At 35.3% G+C, this 26,256-nt stretch overlaps 2 protein-coding genes across 2 annotated transcripts in view; one reads left to right on the top strand and one right to left on the bottom strand.

Moving 5' to 3' along the window:
* The window catches only part of LOC113228815, a 63,990-nt gene extending 42,818 nt beyond the window's left edge, over positions 1-21,172 (bottom strand). The window contains exons 1-2 of the mRNA XM_026462214.1: positions 21,116-21,172; positions 19,277-19,727 (exon numbers count right to left, since the gene is read on the bottom strand). Coding sequence (XP_026317999.1) covers positions 19,277-19,727; positions 21,116-21,118 — 454 coding nt within the window. The 5' untranslated portion in view covers positions 21,119-21,172. The remainder of the gene's footprint in view (positions 1-19,276; positions 19,728-21,115) is intronic.
* Positions 21,173-24,097: 2,925 nt separating this feature from the next.
* On the top strand, positions 24,098-25,449 carry LOC113228824. The gene is made up of 3 exons (XM_026462228.1): positions 24,098-24,523; positions 24,767-25,251; positions 25,308-25,449. The coding sequence occupies exons 1-3, from the start codon at positions 24,098-24,100 to the stop codon at positions 25,447-25,449; spliced, it is 1,053 nt and encodes a 350-aa protein (XP_026318013.1).
* Positions 25,450-26,256: the final 807 nt, after the last annotated feature.

The following is a 26,256-nucleotide window of genomic DNA, read 5'->3' as shown; positions in this document are numbered from 1 at the left end:
AGAGTCGCTTCCAAATCAATAACCAATCAAAGAAACCCTCCCACAGTCGTATAGCAGAATCAAAACAAAGTAGTAAACTCGTATACAAGTTATAACAGCCTATTAATGGCAGTGGCATAACTTGTGCACATGGACAGCGTTCGTTCACTGCGGTCGACGACCTGCGCAGGCGCCGGTCGGACACTCGCCGCTTTGTTTGCGAATCTAGATTTTTTGCAAATAAAAGCATAGAAACCGTGCTGATATTCGTGGATTATGATAGAAAAGTTACAGGACCCTTTTCATAAGAACCGAATGAAATATTTGATAAAACGGTCAACAGCGACAGAGGGCGAATGTTTGCCTTCTAAGTAAAAGGTAGCACGTGTATAGCATGAGTAACGTCATTTAAGATGACCAAGGCCCTAACTTCATTTTCAATCGAACAAGATTGATGGATGAAAATTTGAAATTCAAGGATTTGAATGATCACGTGATGAACTAGACTTCTGAGACATGCGTCTTGGGTCTGCCGAAATTTTCAATTGGAAACGATTTCAGTCATATTTAGCTGGATAGAGGCAATGTTTAGACTCCGATTCATTAACCTTACATTAGTCCATACTTATCATCATTTCAACACCCCGTGGAATAGTAAAAGCTACTCCTCTCCCATTACTACGATCCTGATGTACCTTCCTGTTTTCTCACCTTTGTCACTTCTTTCACCCAGTATTAGCAATATTCGTATCAGACTTATTTCTTTCGTTGTCAATTGTTCCTTTTGTCTATATAAGTAGGTGCGTAGTAGTTTTGTACGTAGTATCGAATTCCAAAGGTCTCTGATACCCTGTACAGTTATCCGGTCACCTTATAAGGGCCTCATAGCGGTACTATGGCCGTTTCTAATCAAGTTTTGCGATGTACCTCTAAACTAATGCCGAATTATATTGCAGAGCGTTTAGTGTTGAAGACGAGATATTGGTAGCGTTTTCAATTTTGCAAGGTAGTATAATTTTGTTTGGTAGCCGTAACTTACGGAGTCATCTTTTTTAAAATGACGTAATACCTGGTTCTTTATTTCTTTGGTTTTCATCTTTCTTGGGCAACGAAATTGTATTGTTATTAACAATTAATAAAACACATAATTTTGTTTCATGCGTTTTTAATACGGTTTAGGGCGAAGGCCTAGAAGCCAAAGCCTTCATAAATGAAAACAATAATGGATCATAATTGCATAATTGCAAAAGTAGTGCGAAATAAAAGAAAGTTCAAATGTGGAATGAATATTAGCATTCTATGGCCCGTATTTATAAATCTGCCACTGTCCTTGAGATTATTGACGACACCCATATTAAGATCTAACTTTAGTCAACTGAATTTATGAATAAATATGATTTGAGTGCACATCAATATTTATCTTTAAATAATTATCTTTTAGCACTTAGGGTATACGGATCAAGACTAAGTCTTAATCGATCAAGTATCAGTCGGTCTTGACCGCATGAGATGGTATCATCCAATTAATCGATGACTTATACTATGAATAGTCATTGACTTACAAATAAATGGACGACGGGTCTAATACAAAAACCACGAAAAAATGTCCCAAGTCAACCTATTCGAAATTTAAATTGTAATGTTATCGCAGTATCGCGCTGTCAGTCGAACAAATGAAGACTAAAGCGGAGTTTGGCGCTCTGTATACGATTTTAGCGCCTTACAAGTGCGGATACTTTTTAGTGCGGACCCGACGTCCATATAATTGTAAGTCAATGACTATAGTGTATTAATTATACAGGGGAATTTGAGATGACATATCGCACTTGAAATCAAATACCGTCGTAACGCAAAATTGCGGAATTGAGAAAACACGATTTGAAAGTTCAAAAAATCACCGAATGAAACCAATAAACTAAATGTTATGTATAAATAAAAATTATAACATTCGCAATAAGACGCTTTCAGTTAATTTTCAAATCGTGTTTTCTCAGTTCCAGATTTTTGAGTTACGACAGTATTTGGTTTCATGTCCGAAATCAGCACATACAAATTGTAGATAAAAAGGAAATTTCTTTTTAACCGATTTAAAAAAACGGGTGATGTTCTGAATTCCATTGTGTTTTGCTTTGTTTGTTGATGTTACGCGGTTTGTGAATCGATTTTGACGATTCTTTTTTGTTGGAAAGAGGTATCTCAGTATTGGTCCCATTTAAATTTGAAGAAAATATTTCACCTGTAAGGGTGGGCAAACTAAGGGATGAATCTGATTTCGCGCACTTGCCGGTAACCGATTTCAATAAAACTTGGCAAATGGATGTAATTCCACGAACTTTAGACGGCGGTTTTTTAGTACTTTGTACTGAGATTATTGTGGTAAAAATAAAGAGGAAAAGGGCGAGTTTCTTCCCATACAATTGAAGATTACGTAGATGACCTGCCAATCATAACTGGCCCTATAAAGTTGTATACAAAATGGGGTAATTACCATAAATATTCATATATCACTTCGTTTCACCCGTTCACACACAATTAGCTTCATTATACAAATCCATTCAAAATAACAAACAAATATAAAATTCAAATTGTAACTTTATATCTTTAATTCTTATCTAGCATGAAATATGAATTTTTACGTCACAATTCACTATTTTTATTATCGTGGTCTGAAAGGGCTTTAAGGTGAAAGGGCGTAAGTCTTTTTGTTAAGTTTTTACGAGTGGGAGTTTTGAAAAGAACATTTGCCTCTTTGAATTCTCGTCTACAGATTTTATTATAGTCGTTATCAATCAAAAGCTTGAGAAATGGTGTCATGGACAAATGCACAGGTCAAAGGGTTTTGTTAGTAGAGTTCGTTAAAATATTCCTAAGCCACTATTCAAGTTTAGAAACGTTTGTGTTTGAGTTAGGTTTTAAATATTTTACATATTCTTTCTTGTGTCGTAGCAACACTGTTTGTACGCCATATTTGTTTTAACAAAATTTCTTCAAGCAAAGTTTTGTTATGGTAATAAAAAATCAAGAACTTTGTTAAAGATTCTCCGAAATATTGTTTTACGAATGTCAAGTCTTCCAGATGCGTTGAAGATGAATTGTTTTCCAAACACAATAATAACACTAAAAACGGACTATTTATTCAGCAGTATGCCACTCGACTCGATAATTATTACGAATTAACATTTCTATTCGAAATTAACATAAATCTTCATTCAGCGGTTGCTATCCATCATTCCAGTAGGGTATGAAAACCTTGATGGATGTAAGTTTTCAAGACATTTGTGACACTTGAATTGCTGCGAAGAATTAAAGAAAAAAACACAATCGAATAGTAAGAGTTAAAGTTCACACGTGTTCTATGCCGTTGGTGTCAACAAAGGGTCTTGAACTGACCCTTAACTATTAACTGTTGTTAGAGAATTATAAAAGGCTAAATTTTTAGTTACGCGCTTATGCATACTATCATTATGGGAAGATTTTTGTATCCCAAAATTGTTTTACGTGTACGTGAATTTTTGAGGTTATTTTTTCAATCCACCTACGGTTACGTTTAATTACTTAAGGTTGGACAAACATGGACAGACAAACATTAAAATTCAAGAACTTGTCGCAAAGTCGGGACATGGTAAGAAGTTTGTATGGAATTAGTTTTGTTTTTTTAAGAGTTTTAAGAACTTCTCGAAAATTTTGTGAGGGTTAAGAATGTATGGAAAAGATATCTCTATATAAATAGCATTGTAAGTGATAACAGTGTACGATAGACAGAATGGCGTCGTATTACTATGAATGTATAAAGCGAAAGCATGTTTCATGTTCGAATATAAACAAGGTTTTTTATTGTGGTAGATGTTTGTAGGCGTGTACAATCTAGCTTGTTTTTAGCAGTTGTCATGATACGAGTATTGTGTATTACAGTGCTTCCCAAACATTGTTCTGCCATGGCCCGGTAATTTTCATACTGCTTCTTGGTGACCCACTCAATACTTTTAAGTTATATGAAGTAAAATAATGATATTGTTGTTGTATAATCATTAATCAAGTTAAATATTTCTTCGGCTGTCGTTCTTGCTGGCGCTCTCTTGTCAGTCAGTTGTCAGGCGCCGTTTACGAATATTTACTCGTAAACGGCGATAGTAGGTATTATTTTAAAACAAGACCGGAATGTTGCGACCCGGTATTTTATTTTAATGACCCGGTACCGGGTCGCGACCTACCAAATGGGAAACGTCGGTCTATTATATTAATTCATAGTAAACATGTAATAATTTTGTTTCTGGCACTCCACAATTTACGGTAGTTTTGAAATTAAAAAGTTTTGTTTGGATTTTTAAAGCTAATTTTTGATGAAATAAAAATTGCCGTTAAGGATCGACTTCACAGACGCACTTAGTATTATTTTTCATTGACATTGACGGCTACTAGCGGTCAGTTTCTTCTACTCTGGCATATTGTAGGCAGGCAGGGTGGAGGTGGCTAGTGCAGTGAGGGTTTCATCGCTGCACTAGGTTCCTTCGCGTTTGGATACCACTTTCCACTTAACATCAGGGGGAGTGGAGTCATTTGCCTGTCATGTATAAAAAAAAAAAAACTCTACGTTGCATGTTAGAATGCAACGTTAAACATTGTCGAATTCAATTCCTTCTCCATACAGATGTTCAATTGAAGTACCTACATGATCTCTTTCACATGATTAATTTTAAAAGAGACCTAACGCCTCACCATTGTTCGATCTCCATTGATAAGAGTATCAAAAGAATTGTACAATAACAACATTAAAATATAAGATGAATCGAATTGTCTAATCCTACCACGTTGAAAGGATATAAAGCATTGTCATCAGAAGTGGAATGTCATCTCAGAAGTGGGATACCACTCGGAATTATTTATGTGTTCTCTTTTGACAAAAATTTGATGCTTTACATTAGAATGAGTAATGACCAAGGACAATCGAATTTGATGGAATAATCAGACAATACATCATACGTTTCCACGCCTTTCTAATGTTGGACAACGAATTTGCATAGTGATAGTATTTTTAATACGAATTGTAATGTTTGTTTATATGGAGGGATGTAGGACGACTGTTGAATGTAAAAGCATCTTGTCGTTATAACGTATGGGAATGTGAGGCGTGATTATGAGTTGTTTTAAAACAAATTAGATTCACGTCCAAAGAGAAACTTCCAATGAATGATTCACTCGTATTATTAAAAATAGAACTTTGTAACAACTATTTTTCTCAAAGAATAAATACATTAAAATGTCAAAGGCTAGGTTGAATAAAAATCATATTAAAAGTACACGATACAAAATAATGCAAATGAATTGCGAAGTTATTGTCTGTTAAAAATGTATCTACTGAATATAAATCTTTTTCTAACAATAATTAATAATCTTCCGTCGATGATAAAATTTTGAATATATAGAACACGAAATTTTCGATCGAGGCATGTACAATACCAGATAATCGACCGCAATCGGCTATCTTCGGATTTGTAGAGCGCCGTTTCATAAACTGATTAACGATTGTAATTAGGTATGAGTGATAGAGACGCAAAGCCGAAATCAGGCGATCGTCATTTTTTAAAATTCGATGTGTAATATATACGACCTGGTACTGCAAATAACTTAAACGTAAATTTTAAATTATGTCTTTCGCGTTTAAGGGGCACTATTTGTAAGATTTATTCGCTCTATGCATTTTACTACTAACTTTACTTTTGCTGATTACAAACTTCTGTTAAGTCTAATATGCACGCACCTAATAAAGTCCATAATCCTATGGCAATGAATAAAGCTTTATAATTGATTAGTACTTTATAAGGTCACCTTTCCTGACCCACGACGTTATCGACTCCACGCCAAGGTTAGCTTATCTGAACTTTATAAGCTAATGTTTCCTTGTTCTATTTCTCTGCGTATGCGGAGTGAAAGTCGAAAATTGAATTCGCAGTTTCGAATGTGTGGTTGACGGTTTAGATGACAAAGCCTTTAATTTAAAAAGATATGTTTATTTAAATTTCGATTTAAATTTTAGATACTTCGCTTTATTAAAAAAAAGCAGGATAAATCCGAGGTTAGTAAATACACGAAAACTGTAACAATATTTACAAAAAAGTCTTTTATCAAGTCTCTTATTTTGTCTAAAGAACAAACGTAACCTGGGGCTTCCAGTCCAAAAATAAAAACAAAAAAGGAACTAAAACAACTTAACATGGGAGCGTGATTTCGTCATTATCAGATCTTGAAGTCACTTAGGGACTTGTGTAATTACAGTGGTGACGTTCCCACGAGTGTCGTAATGACATTTCCGTGGTGTGAAGTGACGAGAAACGTATGTCGACGACATTTGTAGAACGAATATGTGGAGAGCACTGCTATTGTGATAAAAAAGCACGTTAAAACTATAAGGCAAAAACCGTTATATTTTAAATTCAGAACCTTCGCCGATTGGCTCCCTCGCAGTTGGTTATCTGTTCAGGTGCACTATGCGGAACATTACGGTTTTTATTTAAATTTTAAAATTCGAACGCGAACGTTTTGAAAAGTTAACTTTTTGAATTCTTCATACAAATAGTGGCTGTTATTTCCTTGCTGCGTGACAGCTGGCGTGAAAGGAAAAAAATCAATGCGGCGCGTTCCCAAATTAAAATTGACGCGTTCCATTTAAAACAATAATGAAACGCGGCGTCAAATTGAAAATAATGAAATTTGATTGAGGGGCCGATGGAATAGTGCAATTGCGTTTGCTTGTCGACGTCTTGTTAGCATTAGTTTTAGTATAACGGTTCAACAACCAATAGAATTTTACGTGTCCATATTTAATTAATGTTATTGAGCATCCGAGATCTTTGTAATGTTTAATTATTTTTTCCCAATAAAAGGGATTATTTAAAAAATAGCGTCATAACATAAGGTCATATTCACACGAAGTTATGTTAAATGTAGCAATTATTGATGCAACACAAAAACTCCCCTTCGATTGTTTCAAGCGCGTTTTCAACGGATCCGCGCGTTATGGGAGATGGTCTGTCGGCATGTGGGGGGTGCCAATTAAATGATGATAAAATGCAACTGACGCGCCAATGTAGCTTCCAATTGCTTTTTTGGTAAGTTTATCTCAGCAACGTGGTTGTCGTTTGTTTGATTCACGTTTTTAGTTAGCATGTGAAAATATTCTAAAATCTTGGTAACACAATGACTTTACGAGCTGGTGTTTTTAGAGGCTGTTTCACAGTTAACATTTTGTAGGAAATAAAACTATTTTTCCGGATTTAAATTTGTTTTTTCAAACAACGTTTCGGGCCCTTTACAGGTCCAATGGTCACAGTTGAGTCAACCGTTTCATTTCAACAACAATCTAAGAACTCGATAGTTAACATTTTCTTTTTATTAATAGAATATTTTAATGCCCGAACAAAAGTCAATCTTGCACTGCTTTTTGTTGACTTTGGATTCGTGTTATATGGCGGGTGCTTTCTCCAGTTCCTAATTTCCCGCTGTGTTGATTCGTGGTTTTTGGCGGGTACTTCTGCAGTTCTCAATTTTCTAGAGTGGATTTATTGTGCTGTTTGGTGGGTACTTTCTCCAGTTCCCAATTTCGAATAGTGTGGATTCGTGCTATTAGGCGGGTACTTTCTCCAGTTCTCAATTTCCCATAGTGAATCACACGTGGCGATAATCGGTCATGGGAAAGCGTTTAACAAGGGTGATATACGTATCAGGGGTGACATATCGTATCGGGGGTGATATCAATTATCTCCCCCGATATCGATTGGTCCGTTATTGGGAAATTGGTATCGGAGCATCCATGGGAAAAGATCCAAAGTACATCAATAACAAGCGATCATACAAATCGATTAAATATTTGATGTAAGTATAGAGAGTAAAAATGCGAATTCTCATAAGTCCTTGAATACAATTTGTTCATATTTAAACACAATCGAGTCCACAAAGAATCATTTAACTTTTATACAAGTACATGAATACATTTTGATTATAGTTCAACATGTAAATAAGGTGCACATTGCTGCAAATACAGAAGTTAGAGGACACTGAATTGTGAACTTAATGTATTCAGACATGCAGTAACATTATTGTATATCATAGTCGACAGATATCGTTAAAATTAACATAATCCTACGCGACTGTATGCCACGATCCGGTTGGAAACTTAAATGCAGAACGGGCCAATAAACAAGCAACTATACTTCGCTATTAAGGTGAGGTATTTGAGAGTTAAGATGAGGTGAGTCTAGATTTTAGGGAGCGAGGTGGGGGTGGGATTTGCCCCGCGCGTCCCGCAATCAGCACGCAGTAATTAAAACGAATAGAATAAGAACAGGCGATGAAAATTTTACACAGATCCGATATCGACAAGCGCTCGATGGCGACTGACGGGGCAGCGGACAGTACGGCGTGCTGTTAAACAGCTGGGCAATTTGCACATTTTGGGATGTGAATTTTATAACTAATAGGGCTTCAGTTGAAAATTAGAATTCCTTAAAGATAATATATCCGTATAAATATTATGTACAAAGTTTATTTAATTCTTAAGTAATTGTGGTGAAATTAAAGGCACATGGGACTTGTCAACTTATGTCTCAGGGTGACGGGGACAGTGGCAGTGCCCCTCAGATCTTTGCAATTTAAATTCGTTTCAGACTTATTTTAGCCTGTTTTCAGGTTTTTATATAATCGGATAAAGTACACATCCTATCGTGTAACACATTAAGACATTCTTTAGGCAATATTCTTAAGTGTATCGTATATTTTTATAAGGCCGTTATTTAATAGTAATCATTTAATCTAGCAAAACAGTTTTTGCCGCTTCTCTTACGGTGAGTCGCCTTAAGTTTGTTTTTAATTGAAGACTAAATGGCGCAACCACAACCTTTATGTCATTCTTAGATCTTGTTTTTGATTTGGTTGGTGTTTCATCTATTTTCCAGAAAAGGAATTTTAATTATTAAAACTTTTTAAAACATTGTCAAACATGCTTGATTTGCAGTAACGTGTCTGTAGTAAAACGAGTGTGAAATTATAAGCGAGGTTTATGATAAGCTACGTTAATGGAGCAATCGGATGAAAGCAAAAGTTTAAGAATTCCACTTTCTCGGGGAATGAGAGACCGGATTTCACGGTGTACGACCTTCCCATGGAAAAACCTTCGGGACTCTTCGGCCGTGACTGTCTTATCTCTTTTTATTAACGACGTGATATAATTAAATGGCTCAAGAAGTTACGAGGTACAAAATTACAGGTTGGTGAAGGTCAGGTGCATTTTTAAAAGTGTTTATCAAGGAAGATTTACTGAATTTAGTAAATGTATTTATAAAGACCGTTATTTCCAGGATTGTTGGAATTAAATTGAATTGTAAAACTCGTTAAGAATTTTCCTTTTAATACAGTTCAAGTCCAGTTCAATTTACAATTCAATATAATTTTTAATGACAAAGGACGGTATATACTTTCTGCGTGTTTGTTTAATTGTACGAGTTAATGAAATAAGTGTACTATTACAATAGTTCACACTCTCTTTTTATAATACGTGTTTATAATTTATTTATTTGTAATGAGAAATATTTTGAATGTACAATGCTTTGATAGGTGTAGTCTAGCCTGATAAAGCGTTTTTAACTGGTATTTAATGTGGAAATTGTAAATTGTTTATACTTTAATGTATGTACCTTCCTTATATGTACTTTCAAAATTGTAATTAGATCGATAATGATGTCATCATAGTCAGCCAACATCGACCCACTGCTGGGTGTAGGCCTCAAACAGGCGCAATAAAGAATATTGCACCAACTGTTACGGTCCTGCGCCATCCGCATCCAGCTTGATCTCGCAAATCTGAAGATATCGTCAGAATATCAGGCCAGTGGTCAGCCCACTGGCCTTTTTGCTCCTCTTGGCCACTATTGTGCTTGCTTATTCGATAATGGATTGTGTTAATTTTTCACTGTCATTTTTAATTTGCAAACATTAACTAAGTGGTACGTTCGCTTCGATCTTATTTAATTTTAGGTCTAAAAAATATATAATCGTTGAGGTGAATGATTCCATGTTAAGAAGTATTTATTGCGTTTTAAGACAGTGGGATATTGGGTAATATTATAAAAGTGGATTGGTAATGACGAGACGGTTGTTGGAAATTAATGTTCAACTTTTACTGCCACCACATTTTACACCTTCCACAGTTTAGGAATCCACAATGACGGAAGCAAGTTTAAATTTTTACAACCATACTTACCCTTAACGTACAATTTTTGAGTACGCATGTAAGTAATGCAGCAGAAAATATCAACAAACAATTCACAAATCTGCATTTGTTTTTTTTCATTTGCGCCGCATTTTAATGGTCATTTTAGATTGGTTTTTTGTCTGACGAGCATACTGATACGTAGTCAGGCGTCTAATAACGTTGTAATGTGACGATTGTGACGTCAGAGCGATAGAAAGTGTGAGGTTGACTTTATGTGTCACATTATAATTGAATAGTTGTGCGAATTATACTTTCTATTTCATATTGTTTGTATTATAATTGTCTAGATTATCTGACGAATAACGTTATGTTTTGGCTTCTATGACTGATTTAATAGCCACAGAGATGAGCAGCCCTTCTACATCATCTGCATACAGATGAGTGGCGGCTGAAAAGTAGTCTCTTTTGGCTATTACCAATTCAAAATAATACTGGCCACTATTTTGACGCATACGCTGTTTGTTCTTTTTTCAAAATTAGTGACGCTTTTTTGCTTTGCACAGACAAAGTGGCGGGAGAAAAAAGTAAAACTTTTAAAAATGAGCAATATTTTGACTACTACAATATGAGACTAATGTCCCTTTCTATGGCATTTCCTATTGAAAAAAAAAAAGTATTCATGATTGTCTTTTATTTCATACTAGGTCTTTTAGGATAGAGAAAGCCAGGGAAGACAACGTAGGTTCGTGCGGGACGCTAATTGCGGTACGGTGTCCTTCCGACCGTACTTTCCCTCTTCATTTTCTACATACTAATCTCTGTCGGTAATGAATTCCAGTAACAATTTCAGCACACGACTATTGATACCGTAAATAAATAAGATCCTCTCTCTCTCTAGTCCTTTCCTCATGTCATGAGTATCTGGATTAGCTTCGTGCCTACTTCCTTCTGAAGCGGGTGAATCGGTTTCGATCCAGCGCGTCCCTTACGTCCAAAATTTGGAAGACGATGATGAGCCTTCACTTGGTCGGTCGTTGTTGGTGCACGACCTTCGTAATTGCTTTCCTTCCGGGTTTCCGACTTCAATCAGTTCCTCCAATTTTCATCTGAGACAGGATTGATGCATTGGTACGTTATGTAGTCCAAATAAGATCCCGAATACCAAGATTGCTGCTAAGTAATAAATGCTTTAACGACCTGGAGTTCGTTTTAAAGGAAACTTTTTCGCAATTTTTTTTCTAACAATTTAAAAAATCTATATTTGCAAGACTTGTAAGTCAGATAGCCCTGTGAACGGTTGGTTTTTATCCTGTATCCTGTTCGTTAGGCGCATTGAACCATATCGTTCTTGGGTTTCCTTAGGGAGAACACGTGAGGTGCGCCCGCGCACGCCGTGAGAACTCTAACGCATTAGTCTCGTGTCGGTGGCTCGGGCAATTACGTTTACATTAAAACAAGTGCAAGAGGACATTGCTATTATTATGATTCGTTTTTAGTAATCAGATACTGTGAGAAAAGAGAGTCCTCAAAAAGGGTAGAAATCTCAGAGATCTCTATGCATTTTTTGTTGTTTTCTAGCAAAATATATACATAATAGTGGATGCAGGAGTAGAACAACGCGAAGTCTTGTTGTAGAAGAGTTGTGGTCGTGGACGAATGGGTGAGGGAGGTGGCAGCAGTATTCAATATAAGCTCGATCACTATCAAGATTGTTTATTTAGGCAAAATACTATTACGACAATTATAAGGAACTTATTTAGAGACGACTCGAGGATGGCACAAGAATGATATAAGCACACGGAACCAACCATACACTGCACAAAGAGGTGTTCCAATACACCACAAGAAGTTGAAATAACAAGTTACTTTTGACATTAATATACGCGTTATTGTAAAGTATGACGACTGTCTGACTATGTGTACCATCTTTTGAAACTATATGAAGACATAAAAATCAATTATTCAAACATTGTCAACAGAAAATTAATTCTTCAAAAGTACATGTCTAGAGTACAAAATCGAACTTAATAACCGTTACGGACTTAAGTATACCGCCTACTTTGCACGTTAAGGTGCTACCTTGAAAATTAATAGTAATTAGAGAGACGGAGAGAGTACGAGTGATGGCGATGCAGATGCAATCTGAATGCAAATAAGTAACACAGGAGCAAGTTAAATGAAGTCCAAATTTAAATTAAAAGATTTGTGATTAAAGTTATTATAACCTACATTTGGAACCAAACTTAGCAAAAATTTCGGCTTTTTCAACATTTAATTTGTCAAAAAAATATCAAGAACTCCTGCTTTCCAATACAACCTTAAGAGATTGAATAGTAAAGAAACGCATTATTTCAAATTTAAATCTAAAATCGACTTATTCCATTAAATAAACTACCTCAAAAACTGGCTAACAATGTTTATCAATTTAAAATTGATATCACATCGGTTTTCACATATTATTCCACATTACGAATTTGTATATCATAAATGAAATATGCATTTAAATATCAGTTAAAGAAACCCAAATGAATGAATCAGTGAATGAAATGAGTTTGTTAAAAAATCCAGATATAATTTCAATAAAAACAAAGTAAGCAAATGTGAATTTACAAACCAATCGATTGTTTTAATTTAACAACATGCAACAGACATGCGAGCGCAAACGTTGAAATCGATCTGTTCGGAATAGATCTCCCCCGGTCATTTGCCTCTCACTATTTTGGGGGACCCGAGGGGGAATAAACGAGGGGTAATACAGGGCCGGATAGAAAAGATGGGGGCCCAGTACCACAAGGATGCCCATGTTAAAAACGATTTTTTCAGTAAAAAAGACGTATCGATTTAACGGATTCAGGGCTAAAGTTAGTAGTTATATCGTGGCTTATATAGTGGTTTGGTACAAGTGCGTAATTAATATATATGTATGTATGTACGTTCATCGTTTTGGTTTTGCAGCACCAAGGTACAAACTGTACTATGACAACGGTACAACAATAATTTGATCTTATATTAAAATCGGATATAATTTTACGCGACCCATAGCCCCGCACAATTATTACCCTTTATGTCCCCTGTTCGCCTGCCCTGTACAGGGGCGCAATATGCGTTGCGGGGGCTGCGCCAGAGCAGATGGGATGGCGACCGTTACAGTTCCCCTATCTGTCGAAATTTGAAAATTTAGAACACGTGTGTTAGTGTTGACAACTTTTTTGTAATCACCCGCATCGCATTTTCGCGGCTGCGGCTGCGCAAAGCGAGAGCGACTAAAGCTAATCTTGCTCATTAATTTTAACTGATCTCATAAAAAGACAGAGTCCTCGTTTCTCTTGTCAACCACTCCAAATACCTGATTTCAAAGAGCAAAATTCCCTGTACTACGAGTATCAGGGTATTGGAGCACTATCCAGAAGACCCAGACCGAAAGTAATATAATTAATTTCCCAAATTGGTGTAACCGGGAATGGAATCCGGGACCTTCTCATCCAGTGCATATTGTACAAACCGTTGGGCCACTGAGGTCGTCAATGGAAGATAACTAATGGCATAATATAGGTAGTATTTTGACGTAGGTCTGTCGTGTCTGTGCAACGATCTGGCTCGAAGTAAGCCGCCGATTACGACAATGTGTAATGATGTAGAGAAAACTGCACTTCTTGCATTAAAATCTCTCCAATTTTCATTTATGTTTAGAAATTAGACACAATGCATACGACAAGGGTATAAATAAAAGTATTTATCGGTTTTAGTAAGTTACACTGGTATATAACGCGGTTTCAAAATGTCGTACCATTAATAACATACCGGTAGCACAGACTTAATTAAGTACAGACATGCAATAAAAATTTCAGAAACCAATTTTAGACACCGATAATTACTGACAGGAAATCAAAACAGTAGGGCAGAATGACAGTTAAAAAAATCAATATAACCGTTAGTGTCCGCGAGGGTGAATGAACACAAAGGGTGCGTGTGCGCAGCTCGTGCCATTACCGCCATTATGATGACACAATGCAGATTTTGTAGATACGAGGGTGATTTAATTTAATAAAAATATCTGCTATTATTATTTATTACCAACAAATGGCAGAAGAAAGTTTTATTATTGTTTGGACAGATGATAATTAAGATATCCGATTTTATGTCCGAAATTATATCGAGTAAACGATAAGTACCAAAAGCTATTTGTACAGCTGTTAAAAACCAGTTTAAATAGCAACGGAAATAACAAAAATTGACCGCATATAACTTACGAGGGTCCTTGAGAATTGCAACAATTTCTAATATCGAATCTAACAACTGCTTTCATACTCAGAAACCCCGCGGTGGAGTCCACTTACATTCAGGGAAATACAAAACTCGAAAGAGCAATGACCCCTTGAAAGGTGCAATTACATGCAGTTACGTACTCCTGAGAAATTAGGTGACACGGTTGTTTTTGGACCCCCTACCTTCGTTTTTACGGGTGGTCAGTTTCGAACAATGAAAATCCTGACCCTTAAGCTCTTTAGAGTCCTTAGAATACTCTTAGAAGGCGATTAGAATGTCACATCTGCTGAAAATTAAGTAATATTTAGGGCAATGTGTTAGAAGGGTCACTTTTATTAAAATTTTTGTAATGATCATAATCTTACTGAGCTCTATTACTTACATCACTTCAGTTGCAGTACACAAAGCGTTGAGACAGAAAAGAGTCATTTTCAGGTTAATTTTCTCTACCTAATTTTGGTGGCAGATTATAATTTTCATTGTAGAATATTATTATAAAGTATTATAGTGTAGTAACCTGAAATATTATTTTTGTACTCCTGTGCTTTAATCTATTAATTAAAATTTCATAAACCATATCACAAAGCCGCTCTTTTTAGTTCGGAATCTAAATTCTATTGTCTATGGTACTCGCTACCGAACTGAAAAATTTAAATATAGTTCTGCACACAGTACTGTAATAGGTATTATAGTTCTGTGCACTGATATATAGCGAGTTTCAAGAAAGGAACGTCGTATTTTTGCTAAGTAATATCAAATATGACGCTACACAAGCAACCTGATTAGTTAAATTGGCCTAAAGATCTTGCAACAAGGCCTAATAATAAACCTTTATTTAAAAAATGAATTTACTCGTACAAAAAGTATTGTATGCAATTATTACATAATTAGGTCTTAAAATCTCGTACCTATTTACTTACTACAAAATACTGTTAATATTTCAAAAAAATATACTAGAATATTAAATAATAAAAATTGCCACCGAAATTAGGTAGAGGCAAACAACCTGAAAATTACCCAAATGGCAAATACAAGAATTAAAATGTATTAAAGAAATAGAATAACAACGCCCGTGTGTTATCTATAAATCATAACCAAGATAACAAAAATTGCAGATAAGTACGCATGGTGTACTACTTTAACAAGATAGTCACAAACGCAATACCTGATGAGATGGCTGCGGTAATTTATAGAGAAAATATCGATATCCATAGCAAAAAAACGCCCATTGTCGCGCAAGTGGCTCAGTACAGGTTCGTATTATTAAGAAAGGTACAAAAAATGCTCCTCGATTCTAAGGCAGGTACAATACAGTGATTAATCTTCATAGGTACACCGACTGTTATAGAAAAACAGAGTACAAAGAATGTGTGTTTAATGTAGGTATGTAGGTCAGTACTTATTTGACTAAAGACTTTGTAACCGAATAGATTAGCTTGGAAATTGTTAACACAGAAAATATCAAAAACACGTTACTTTTAATTTTTATTCGTAAAAGAACAATAATTGAGTTGTAAGATACGAGAAAGCCGTTTGACGGAGAAAGCCGCCATTACGTGTGAAATCTGCGCATGCGTCGAAGTCATTCATGTTTATTTTCATTCATATATTTGCTTTCGTAGGTGTGGCAGGTACGCCTAACCTAAATTTAGTTATAAAGTTTTAAAATACGCCCTTTTTGTTGCGATGAGTTAGTGTTTTTTTTTAATATCCTAGTGGAGCGACTGTCGTCTTGGAATAATTATAACATATCACAATGATAACATATAAAATAAAATTATAAAATTATCACATGTAAAAATTATCACAAGTAGGTCACAAAAAATACCTACGAGTGTTTTTTTTTTCAAATGGCGTAGTAGAAAACAATGTGTTTGTAACAAACATATTCGCGTTTCTGTCACATGTGTAGAAGCTAAAATGGGACAATAGTGGGAGGCACGGCGAAGTCAAGAACATGTGCTAAACAAAACAAACAACTATCTAGGTCAAATCGTTTTATCTAGACACAGCGAACACACTGTATGACTTGCGGTAGTTATGCTTCGTTAGCTAAACAACAAGTAAATTCGGATTACGTAAGGGGTACGTAACAAGTTATGAAAGAAGTTTTTGGGCATACTCGAAAAAACAATATAATAACTAGTTAAACAACCCTTCTTTAATTAACACCAAGAAAAAACTCCATTAAAAATTAACTAAGAACACATCTATTAAATCTTAATTTTTAATTATCGTGTGCGACAATTACTTTATAAAAGAAAGTTTAGGGTCCTTTATGATGTTGTTAACACCTTGATGGACAAAAAATATTTGCACGGTGGCCATGAGGCGTCGAAGGTCCAATTACAAGGGTGGCAATTATGGCCCAAACTGCGAGTTATGAGGATGTAAGTATGGCACGTTTGCGATGATGGCAAAAAAATGTCATATTGCAGACTGCGTGTTTGTTACAATAATTAACTTTCCATGTAAACATGTACGGAATTCAATTAATAATAATAATGTGCCCAAAAACTAGACCAATTGCCTGGTTTCAAACTAGGGAACTCAAAGAAAACCCAGACCAGAAACAATTTAGAAAAGTTCATTCTCCTCATCTAGCGCCCGCAGTAGAAACCATTGGATCGTCGAGGATTAATGACTGTAGTAAGAGTATTTATCAGTATGATCGAGTATGAAAACTATACTCCAACCAGAAACTAAAAAAATATGCTATATAGATAACTTAATGCATAGTTTAAATAGACGTAAATATTGATTAGGTATAACTAAACAGTATATTATAGGTTATTTTGGCCGACGTAAGATCTCGGCTTTAGCTCGATGGTAGCACACTTGGCAATTGGTGTCGGGTTAACATGACAGCAAACACGTAATAGGCTCTTAAATATGACGCTGTACCAGCGTGTGCAGTCCTCTTTTTATAGGTTACTTACTAGACGCTTTTGAATATATCGTTTAGCTTCATAGCAAAAGAAATTTCAAATATTTTTTGTGTGAATATAAAAGTTTATAACTGTGCTTTGTTAACATTTCTAAACCAAATTAATTAAAATTACCACCATTCGAGATTTATTATTCAAAATTCAAAAACTTGAAATCTGAAAACTTGAAATGTACAATTAAGTATTCCGTATAATAATAATAATAACGCACACACGCCTATGCCTGTGTGCGTTATTATTATTGCACTAGGGAAATTCTGTGTCGCGGGTGCCATGGACACACACATAGACAATCTTAAATTACACCCAGATTCACGAAAGAAATAAATGTAGGCCATACAATTATTTCTTCCGGCCCAGGAATCGAACCTGGGACCTCTACGTTGTAGACCAGCGTGGTAACCGTTCGTCAACGGAGGCTGTTATTCGCAATAAGATCCATTCAATATATTTATAAAAATTTTCAAATTGTGTTTTCTCAATTCCACAATTTTGAGTTAAGACAGTATTTAATTTGCGATAAATTGTGATAATTTGAAATAAATATTTGACATATCACAAATAAAAAACAACTTCACGGGTCACTATCGCGGATTGTTTCGTCAATTTTTTTAACTTGCTTTTTCTTGCTTTTTCATCGCTTACTTCGCCTTTTATGATAGTTACATAATATATGTGTATTAATTTAAACAAGAACACTAGAGATGAAATAATTGGAGAATTAATGATAATAATAATAATAAATCGTCGGTAATTGGATTATGAGTTTCCATTTCGGAAAATTAGTGGCCAAATAAAATTAGCGTGATTTACGGAAATCTATTGTTACCAGTCCGTAGACAACATAAATTAATGCTTACTGTGCAAAAATGTAAGTCGCAGCCATTGATATAACATATTAATAACGTTAAATCCCTCTCCTGTAAAATTTGGTTTAGTACAGATACGCGTTTTTTACCAATTATGACACGCGGATTTTTACACTATCCCCGACGAAATGTTATGCATAACAAGTTTATAAAGGCTAACATTTTTCTATTATGTACGTGTTTAAATAGTAACAACAAACCGAATGAGCACACTTTACTGTAAATTGAGTAATGTTTACAGTATGTTGTCTAGGTAATAACTGCGTTAGGTATTACACAGTTATTATGTGACGCCGTTCTGTCTAGCCACAAGCATAGTAAATACATTGTATGTATCTGACAATGATATTGCGAAGTAGGTTAATTACAAAATAATACGAATATACACCTTTAGCATTATTTTCATCATACTCAGTTTCTTGCAATTAACTGTGTAACGCATGAATTTATAGAAGTTTTTTAAGTCATTGGCACAAACGCTGTCTGAACAAAGTAAAAAAAAAATAAATTCTTAAAAGTTTTATTACTTCTCCTTTTTCGAAGCATAGCCAAAATATTTGTTCTATTTTTAAAGAACGCTCGCGCTCGTTTATATGCGCAATAAAATGACGCGTGTAATGCATCTGCAGTTTCTGTTGCTAACGTGAAGTCAGTCACATTTGTACAAAGTGACCTTGTTTGTCCGGGTGTTATCAATTCACATGTCGTAAATTAACTCTTAACTCGTTTTTAAAATCATAATTCAAAAAACAAAGGATGAAGTGACTAAATCAAAATAAATGTTTGAAGAAATCAAAGTCGAAAAGGTCTTACTTAGTGCATTGTCTTTGTAAATACGTAGGATTTTACTGGTTTTATAATTTGTTTAGTACAGGTGTTTTATACATGTATAAAACATAAGTCGTCTAAATTGTTCCAACAATCAATATAATTAAACAAGTTGGGGCTCGCGCGACAAGATTTGTTTACAAAAATTCTACAACGTACAGGTAAAGTTGAATCGTACTAACCTGTTATTCTCTTCTGTGTTTTACTGCTTTCTGGGCTCGATACTTTGCTCTCCTGAGAGGGTGCACTGGGCTTGGGCGGTGCAATGGTGATGGGCGCGCGGCGCAGCGCCGACGGCACTGCCGATGCCGGCACGAGTTGCCAAATGAATCTCTGTGCTCCCGGCAAGGGCTTCTCATTCGCAAAGTCAAAACCCCATCTCTGACTGTCCATCTCCAACTGCCTCGACAGCTCTCGCTCCACAAATCGTCTATTCTCCTCCCGGTCAGTACATCCGAACAAATTCCTCCTTACGCCTTCGAGCGCCGTCACACCCCGCACCCGTAATGACCTCGTGTCCAGCACTGTAGTCGCCTGCAGCCCGGGAGCCCTTACACTCAAAGTCGACATGTCTGTGAGTCCTCCACCAAACACACGCACGCACTTCTCCGATAGCATCCGCGACGCCTTCACCTAGCGCAAACAATATCGAAAATTAGTTCAGAGATACGTGAGATTTGTGTAATACTACGCGAGTAGGATGTTGGTCCATCACGCACTGATAAGAATACAAATTCTGATAAGTTTAGTCAACGTAAACAAGTCGTAATGACGCGGCGCGACGCGTCGTGACGTAATACGTCCGCCCGCCAAGAGTTTAGTTGTCGACTGCGATGCTATGCGCGTGCGCGACTTTGCGATCGTCAGACGCGAGGTGCGGTGAGGCGCGGCGCGGCGGCGGGCGGCTGAATCACACGACGCGACCCAAGCGAACCGAACTGGTTCCGCTGCTCGACGCCGCGTGGCGCTGCCGCTGTTGTTAGTATTAGCAGCGTGACTTTTTAGTGTGACCACAGATTTGTTTCGGTTTCCCGTTTTTTACTATTACTACACAGGTCCATAACTAACACCGCGCAATAATATGAATTCAATAAATATATGTATTTTAGTTACGAATGTAAATAAATTATATATATTTACTGTAATATCCATTGCACTAATTAGATGAAATAAAATAATAGAAATTGAATAATTCACTGCAATTAAATAGTTTGATAGGAGTTATGCGATGCCAGTTCAATTTAGTACCTACGGACATTAAGCTTTCAACTAATTTCTTAACTTACCATGGCTTGATAAACAGAAATTTACTGAATGAAATTACAACTATTACGTACACACTGTTTATTTTAACTAATTATAAATCTTTTGTATGAAACAATTGTCTGATTTGTTTACATTTTAGATGGACAAGAGAAGAAAAAATATGTATTTATGGAAAATAAGTATATTATTATGAAATCGTAAAACAATAGAGTGTGACTAAAAGTCGTGTTTTAAACAGCTTTTAATGGAGTGTTAATTTTTCCATTAATTGCTGTTAGACAAAAATTCATTAACTTGCAACACAGGCCTATAGTCTTGTTTATGAAGAACGAAGACGTGTCTTGTGACGTGTGCATTTTTCAAAATTGAATATCTGAAAGATAGCTGTCTCTTTCTGCCTTAGGCGTGATGGGAACATTTAAAAGAGACGGAAAATATATTAATAGCACATAACCTCGCCGCCATTTTGCCGAAACGAACTCCCTAGATTCGGATTGATGCGATTGAAATCGAATATTATAAAACTATTGTCTTAGAATTACGCATTGAGAAAAAAATATGAAAACTTAACAAAATAAATTTATTTTTTCTTTCGCTAAATTTATTTTGAAGTCGACGTATTTTTGCAACAACATTATCCGTTTTTTCAGAGAAATTGTGAAATCTTTGCGAAATATTGTAAAAATTGGCTGGAAAAGTCGGTAGAGCCCGTAAAACTACATGCGAAATAAGAAAAATCAAGAACAAACACTTACCATTTACTTTTTATGTAATATTTTCACGGAAAAATCGTGAATTTACCGTCGGGGTTCACTGCACTGCCGTACTAATTTTCAAGAAATGACAGACGCGATGGCGAGAGCGCGGGATCGTTGCTGATTGGTAGAAAATGGCGGCCTATTGTCTGATTGGCTATAAGAATTTTAGGCGCCAAATTTCGGTTGGTCGAGACGCCGGATGGCGGGAAATGAACGGAGCACTTTCCGGTGCGCAGGAGTTTTAGTCGCGGAAAACTGTTTGCCGCCTTTTACTTTTGTTTGTTTTCGTAGTTCAATAAATTAATAAGAAGCGTCTATAGATACTTTATTACGTTTTATTTAATTTTAGTTTTGTTTCATGAACTATGTGCGCAGTAATATTTCACCAAATTGTGTTATTTATACCAAATAGTTAACAAACTTTTTTTACTTACAGTACTTACAGTATACACAAGTACTTCAACTATATTTGAGTTGGATTCGCAAATTCACACAGTTAAAATTTTGGTGTTAAATGAAAGTTGAGAAAATAAAGTACCTACTAAATAAAATAACAACAATGTAACATTTAACACAAATACATTTTGTGCTAGTAAGAAAAAAATGTATTTTCTTTAACGCAATTTAACAGGTTTACGAAAAATCATGTGACGATCATACTATGGACTGATTTAATTAATCATTGTTAACGGCCTTAAAACTACATTACTACCCCCAGGGGTTTCTGTCCAGACAGAGTCTATAAAAGAGGATAATAATATAATTTTATCGACTTATCGTTCTTTTGTTGTTTAAAAAGATATTCGATAGTATTTTGTGACATATTGACCTATATAATAATGTATAACGGAAATCGTGGCGTGGGCTGCGGTAGCAACAAAAACAGTTTCCGTTTAACACAACAGATGTTCTGTGGTTTTTAATTTACGATTTTGGAAAAAAATAACTTTCTTTGCAGGTGTATTGAGTAAATACAGAATGTAAAAAAAATTTCGACGGTAAGTTAAAGCGACTATCTAGTAATTTAAAAAAAAAGTACCTTATAATATTTTCCTGACTGAAATATTTATTCAATTGTGTATTGAAACATTCACATCTAGGGTTGCTAGGTCTTAAAACGGAACAACCGGATATACCAATCAGACAAACCGGACATCTATGTAAAAAGGCCGGATACTTCACGCTTTTAACTTCACGCCTTCATGATTTTATGTCGTTGTTTTTAATACAATTAAAATAAATACTTAAAACAAGTCGTTTTAGATAATTTATCAAAAAAAATCTTAAATTGTAATGGAATAACAATAAAATTGAATAAATCAGTCTTCTTTGTTATTATTGCATCGACACGCCCCGCTCGCCCGAATGATCACGTGGTCAAAATATAAAAAGCCTAACAAAATCCGGACAAACCGGACAATATATAATTTGATCGGACAAGCATCTGAAAAATTACGTCCGGCTTTATCCAGACGCCTGGTATCGTTATTCCTATAAAATTACGATTACGTAATTCAAAGAATTATGTATAATTCTTCAAACTTCTTCTTCCCAAAAGTCTTCCCAAAAGTCTTAGTCCCAAAAGAACAGTCTTATTGTACTAGTTTTGGGACTACAGAGTTTTATTTAGTTTACTTTTAAGCCATTTGTTTGTTACAACTTAGATTGATGCTTTCCCGCCGTGGTGGCAGCAGTACTATCCGCTAACACAGGTTGAATCCTTTTGTGGGGTCTGGATGTTGCCTGGCTGGTTAGCAACCAATCAATTACTTAAAACATATTACTGTAATTATTTTTATAGTATTTGTAATGGCTATAAATAAAGTTATTATTATTATTATTATTATTCTTTCTTTCTTCAAATTATGTATAAATTTAAGATAAGAAAACTTTACTGTCAAGTAGATTTCGAAAAAAATGTCCACCTATATTCATGTCATGTTCACATACGGAGGAAACACATGACTTCTTTTGAATTGAGTTAAAAATAACTTCTATCATTTAGGTCGCTTGGGCCTTAGATAATCTTCAACGTTCCCATCGCGTGACCTTGTGAGTAGACCTTGGATATTGATAAAAGGCAAGGTTACTTTTTGAATACGCTATAATAAGAAGATTATTGTGTATACACAATAAAGAAAAATTCTTGAATAAAATATAAGTTTCTAATAATCGTCCTTTTCCAATTTGTCCCGCCATTACAAAATTTTTTTTCTCAGTCACACATTGGCTACAGAGCCGACAGCTTAAAAAGGTAACAGATAATTAAGAAATTGGAAACATACCTAACGTAAGACTTACATAAAAATTAGTTCGTGTAAACACTGTAATACCTTTCGTTCACTCTAACTTTTATAAAAACTATAGATAAAACTATTTTCACCTCAGCAGCTCGAACAAGGCTATTTTGCTGTGTGAAATCAGTGAGCAAAATCTTATTTTGCTCACTCCGTGAGAAAAAGTAGCTTTTTGCTTTTTAAGTGGAGACTTGTCATTTAATGCGAAGGGGTCTAATACAAATTCGACATATTTCAAAATCAGTCGCTCCGTCCCTTTCACTTCATTACAAGAAAAAGGAAAAAGAAAATTATGGTTTATTCGTACTTCGATATTTAAGCTACATAGTAGACCCCCACAAAATGGCTGAACGAGTGCACGTTCGGAAACTCGTCAATTCATCTAAAAGATAAATTATGTGAGAAATACAAATACGATTTTATACTATGATAATTTAGTTTTTACAATTTTCATTAAAAATAAAGCAAGTGTTGCAATAAAAATATGCTAAATTTATAACGTCAATTAAAGATAACAATATTTACAATGTGTGATTTCAATGAATACAAGCGAGAACGTTCCGGAACGCAATAAATAAAAGCGCGCTTTCTTTTTTTTTTAATTCAAAATTTCTTATTTGCTTGCGATAGGTACTTCTTTGATAGTTAATTGGATACCTACCTACGTAATAAAATAGAAAATATGAGCGATTCCAGTGAAGACGACAATTTTTTAACTCCTCCAGAGTTAGTTGAAACTGTTAAAAATGCTGAACTAAGTTTCTTGCCTAGTAAATCTCGTGAAAAGTACCTGAAAGTCTACGAACATTTTGACAAATGGAGGCACGAAAAGGGCGCAGGAAACATTATGTCGGAAACTGTGCTTTTGTCTTATTTCATTGAAATGTCGCATACAAAACAGCCGTCAACGATGTGGAGTATATATTCGATGTTGAAAGCTACATTACAAACTAAAAATAACGTCCATATAAACACTTACGCAAAGCTGATTGCGTTTTTGAAAAGATCGGCCGTCGGCCACAAATCAAAAAAATCGAAAGTTTTCACGGCTGCTAATATTGAAAAATTTCTTAATGAAGCTCCAGATTGCACTTTCCTAGCCGCAAAAGTAAGTATCGAATATTATTACTGTTGTCGTAGCGTTATATTTTAATTGTTAATACAATTTGGACTTTGGTAGTTATGTTATCAATTTCTATCAACATAATTATACTTACCTACTTAAATGTGTTGTTTTGGCGACTTGTATTGGAACTTTATGGTTAAAAATAACGCTACATATTATGAGAAATCCACGTTTAAGACTGCTCTAAAAGACACAATACTTATTGACGTTTTATTTATGTTTCAGGTCATCCTTATCATTGGAATAAACGGAGCATGCCGCTCCAACGAGTTATTGAATCTAACTCCTAATGCCATTGAACAACATTCCAGCGACCTTCTTTTGATTAACCTGCCAAATACGAAAACAAATATAGACAGGTCGTTCGTCGTCCGTGAGGAATACGCACACGTTGTCCAGAAATATAAAGCATTGCGCCCTCCCAATACGATCACAGACCGCTTTTTCATACAATATCCTAATGGAAAATGTACGCGGCAACCGATGGGTATTAATAAAATAGGAGCGACTGCACGAGAAATCGCAACATTTTTAGATTTGAAAGAGCCGCAGCTATACACTGGCCACTGCTTCAGGCGAACATCAGCCACTCTTTTGGCAGATGGAGGAGCTGACCTCACAACGTTGAAGCGCCATGGCGGTTGGAGATCAAATACAGTGGCTGAAGGATATATCGAAGATTCAATAGAAAATAAATCAAAAATCTGTAAGCGATTATATAAATAGATTAATAGATAAATAGATAGATTCGATAAACCTAAAACAGACTTCGCATTCTTGGGCACAACCTAGCACCTCCAGTGATGCGAATCATACCCAAACCCGCCCAGAATCACCAACTTTTACGGTGCGGGAAGGGTCACAATCCAGCTCAACTCATAATGAAACCTCGACCACTACTCAAGTAGCAAACACTACGACGATTACTGTTCCAAATAAAACAGTAACTTTTAATCTACAGAATTGTACAAACTTCACGTTCCACTTTTAATTTTTTGTAAATTCTGTATTTTTGTAAATGTACAATGATGCATTTGCTTTCATGACGTGTTTTTATTACTTGTCCCTTTAGTATATATATATGTTCTCGCTGCTGAGGTGAAAAGTTGTATGTATCACGCGAGAGCAAAGTTATTTTGCAGCTCGTATTTTTGAGTCCCTCGCTTCGCTCAAGATTCTAATTCTGAATCACTCGCTACGCTCGTGATTCAACTATAGAATCTTTCGCTTGCTCAGGACTCAAAAACAGCACTCGCACCAAAAAACGACTTTGCTCTCTTGTTGAACAAATAACTATTTCTAAATTTTTCAATTCAATATTTTTCTCAATTCAATATTGATATTCAATTACTTTTTTGTGAAATGATTCCACTAGTTTGTTATAATTATTAATATATAATCGTTCCGTGGCTTAGTCGGTATAGCATCTGACATGGTATGCAAGAAGACGTCGGTTCGAATCCGACCGGATCGAAGGAATTTTTTCTGAGTGTTCGATCTTTGTATTAATAATTATAAAAAAATATTTTCTGTTTTTTGCCACAGGTAAAAAAATAATACCTTAAAAAGCAATTGCGATGCAAAAATTAAATTCTATAGCTATAAGAGTATTTTCTATTGCGTCACCTTACTATGATAATCCATAGATATAGGAAAACTTCGTGTGTCAACTATTTTTCAAAATTGAATTTTTCAGCTAATAATGCAATACAATT

This window comes from Hyposmocoma kahamanoa, unplaced genomic scaffold (genome assembly GCF_003589595.1).
Source record: "Hyposmocoma kahamanoa isolate Upper Pololo Valley unplaced genomic scaffold, ASM358959v1 244, whole genome shotgun sequence".
Classification (NCBI taxonomy): Eukaryota; Metazoa; Arthropoda; class Insecta; order Lepidoptera; family Cosmopterigidae; genus Hyposmocoma; species Hyposmocoma kahamanoa.
The sequence above is the reverse complement of the archived record's forward strand: the minus strand, read 5'-3'. Positions and strand labels throughout refer to the sequence as shown.

Coding starts and splice junctions, on each gene's coding strand:
- LOC113228824 (XM_026462228.1), top strand. CDS start 24,098: ATGAGCGATTCCAGTGAAGACGACAATTTTTTAACTCCTCCAGAGTTA. Junction 24,524..24,766: donor GCACTTTCCTAGCCGCAAAA/GTAAGTATCGAA, acceptor TTTATGTTTCAG/GTCATCCTTATCATTGGAAT. Junction 25,252..25,307: donor AATAAATCAAAAATCTGTAA/GCGATTATATAA, acceptor AACCTAAAACAG/ACTTCGCATTCTTGGGCACA.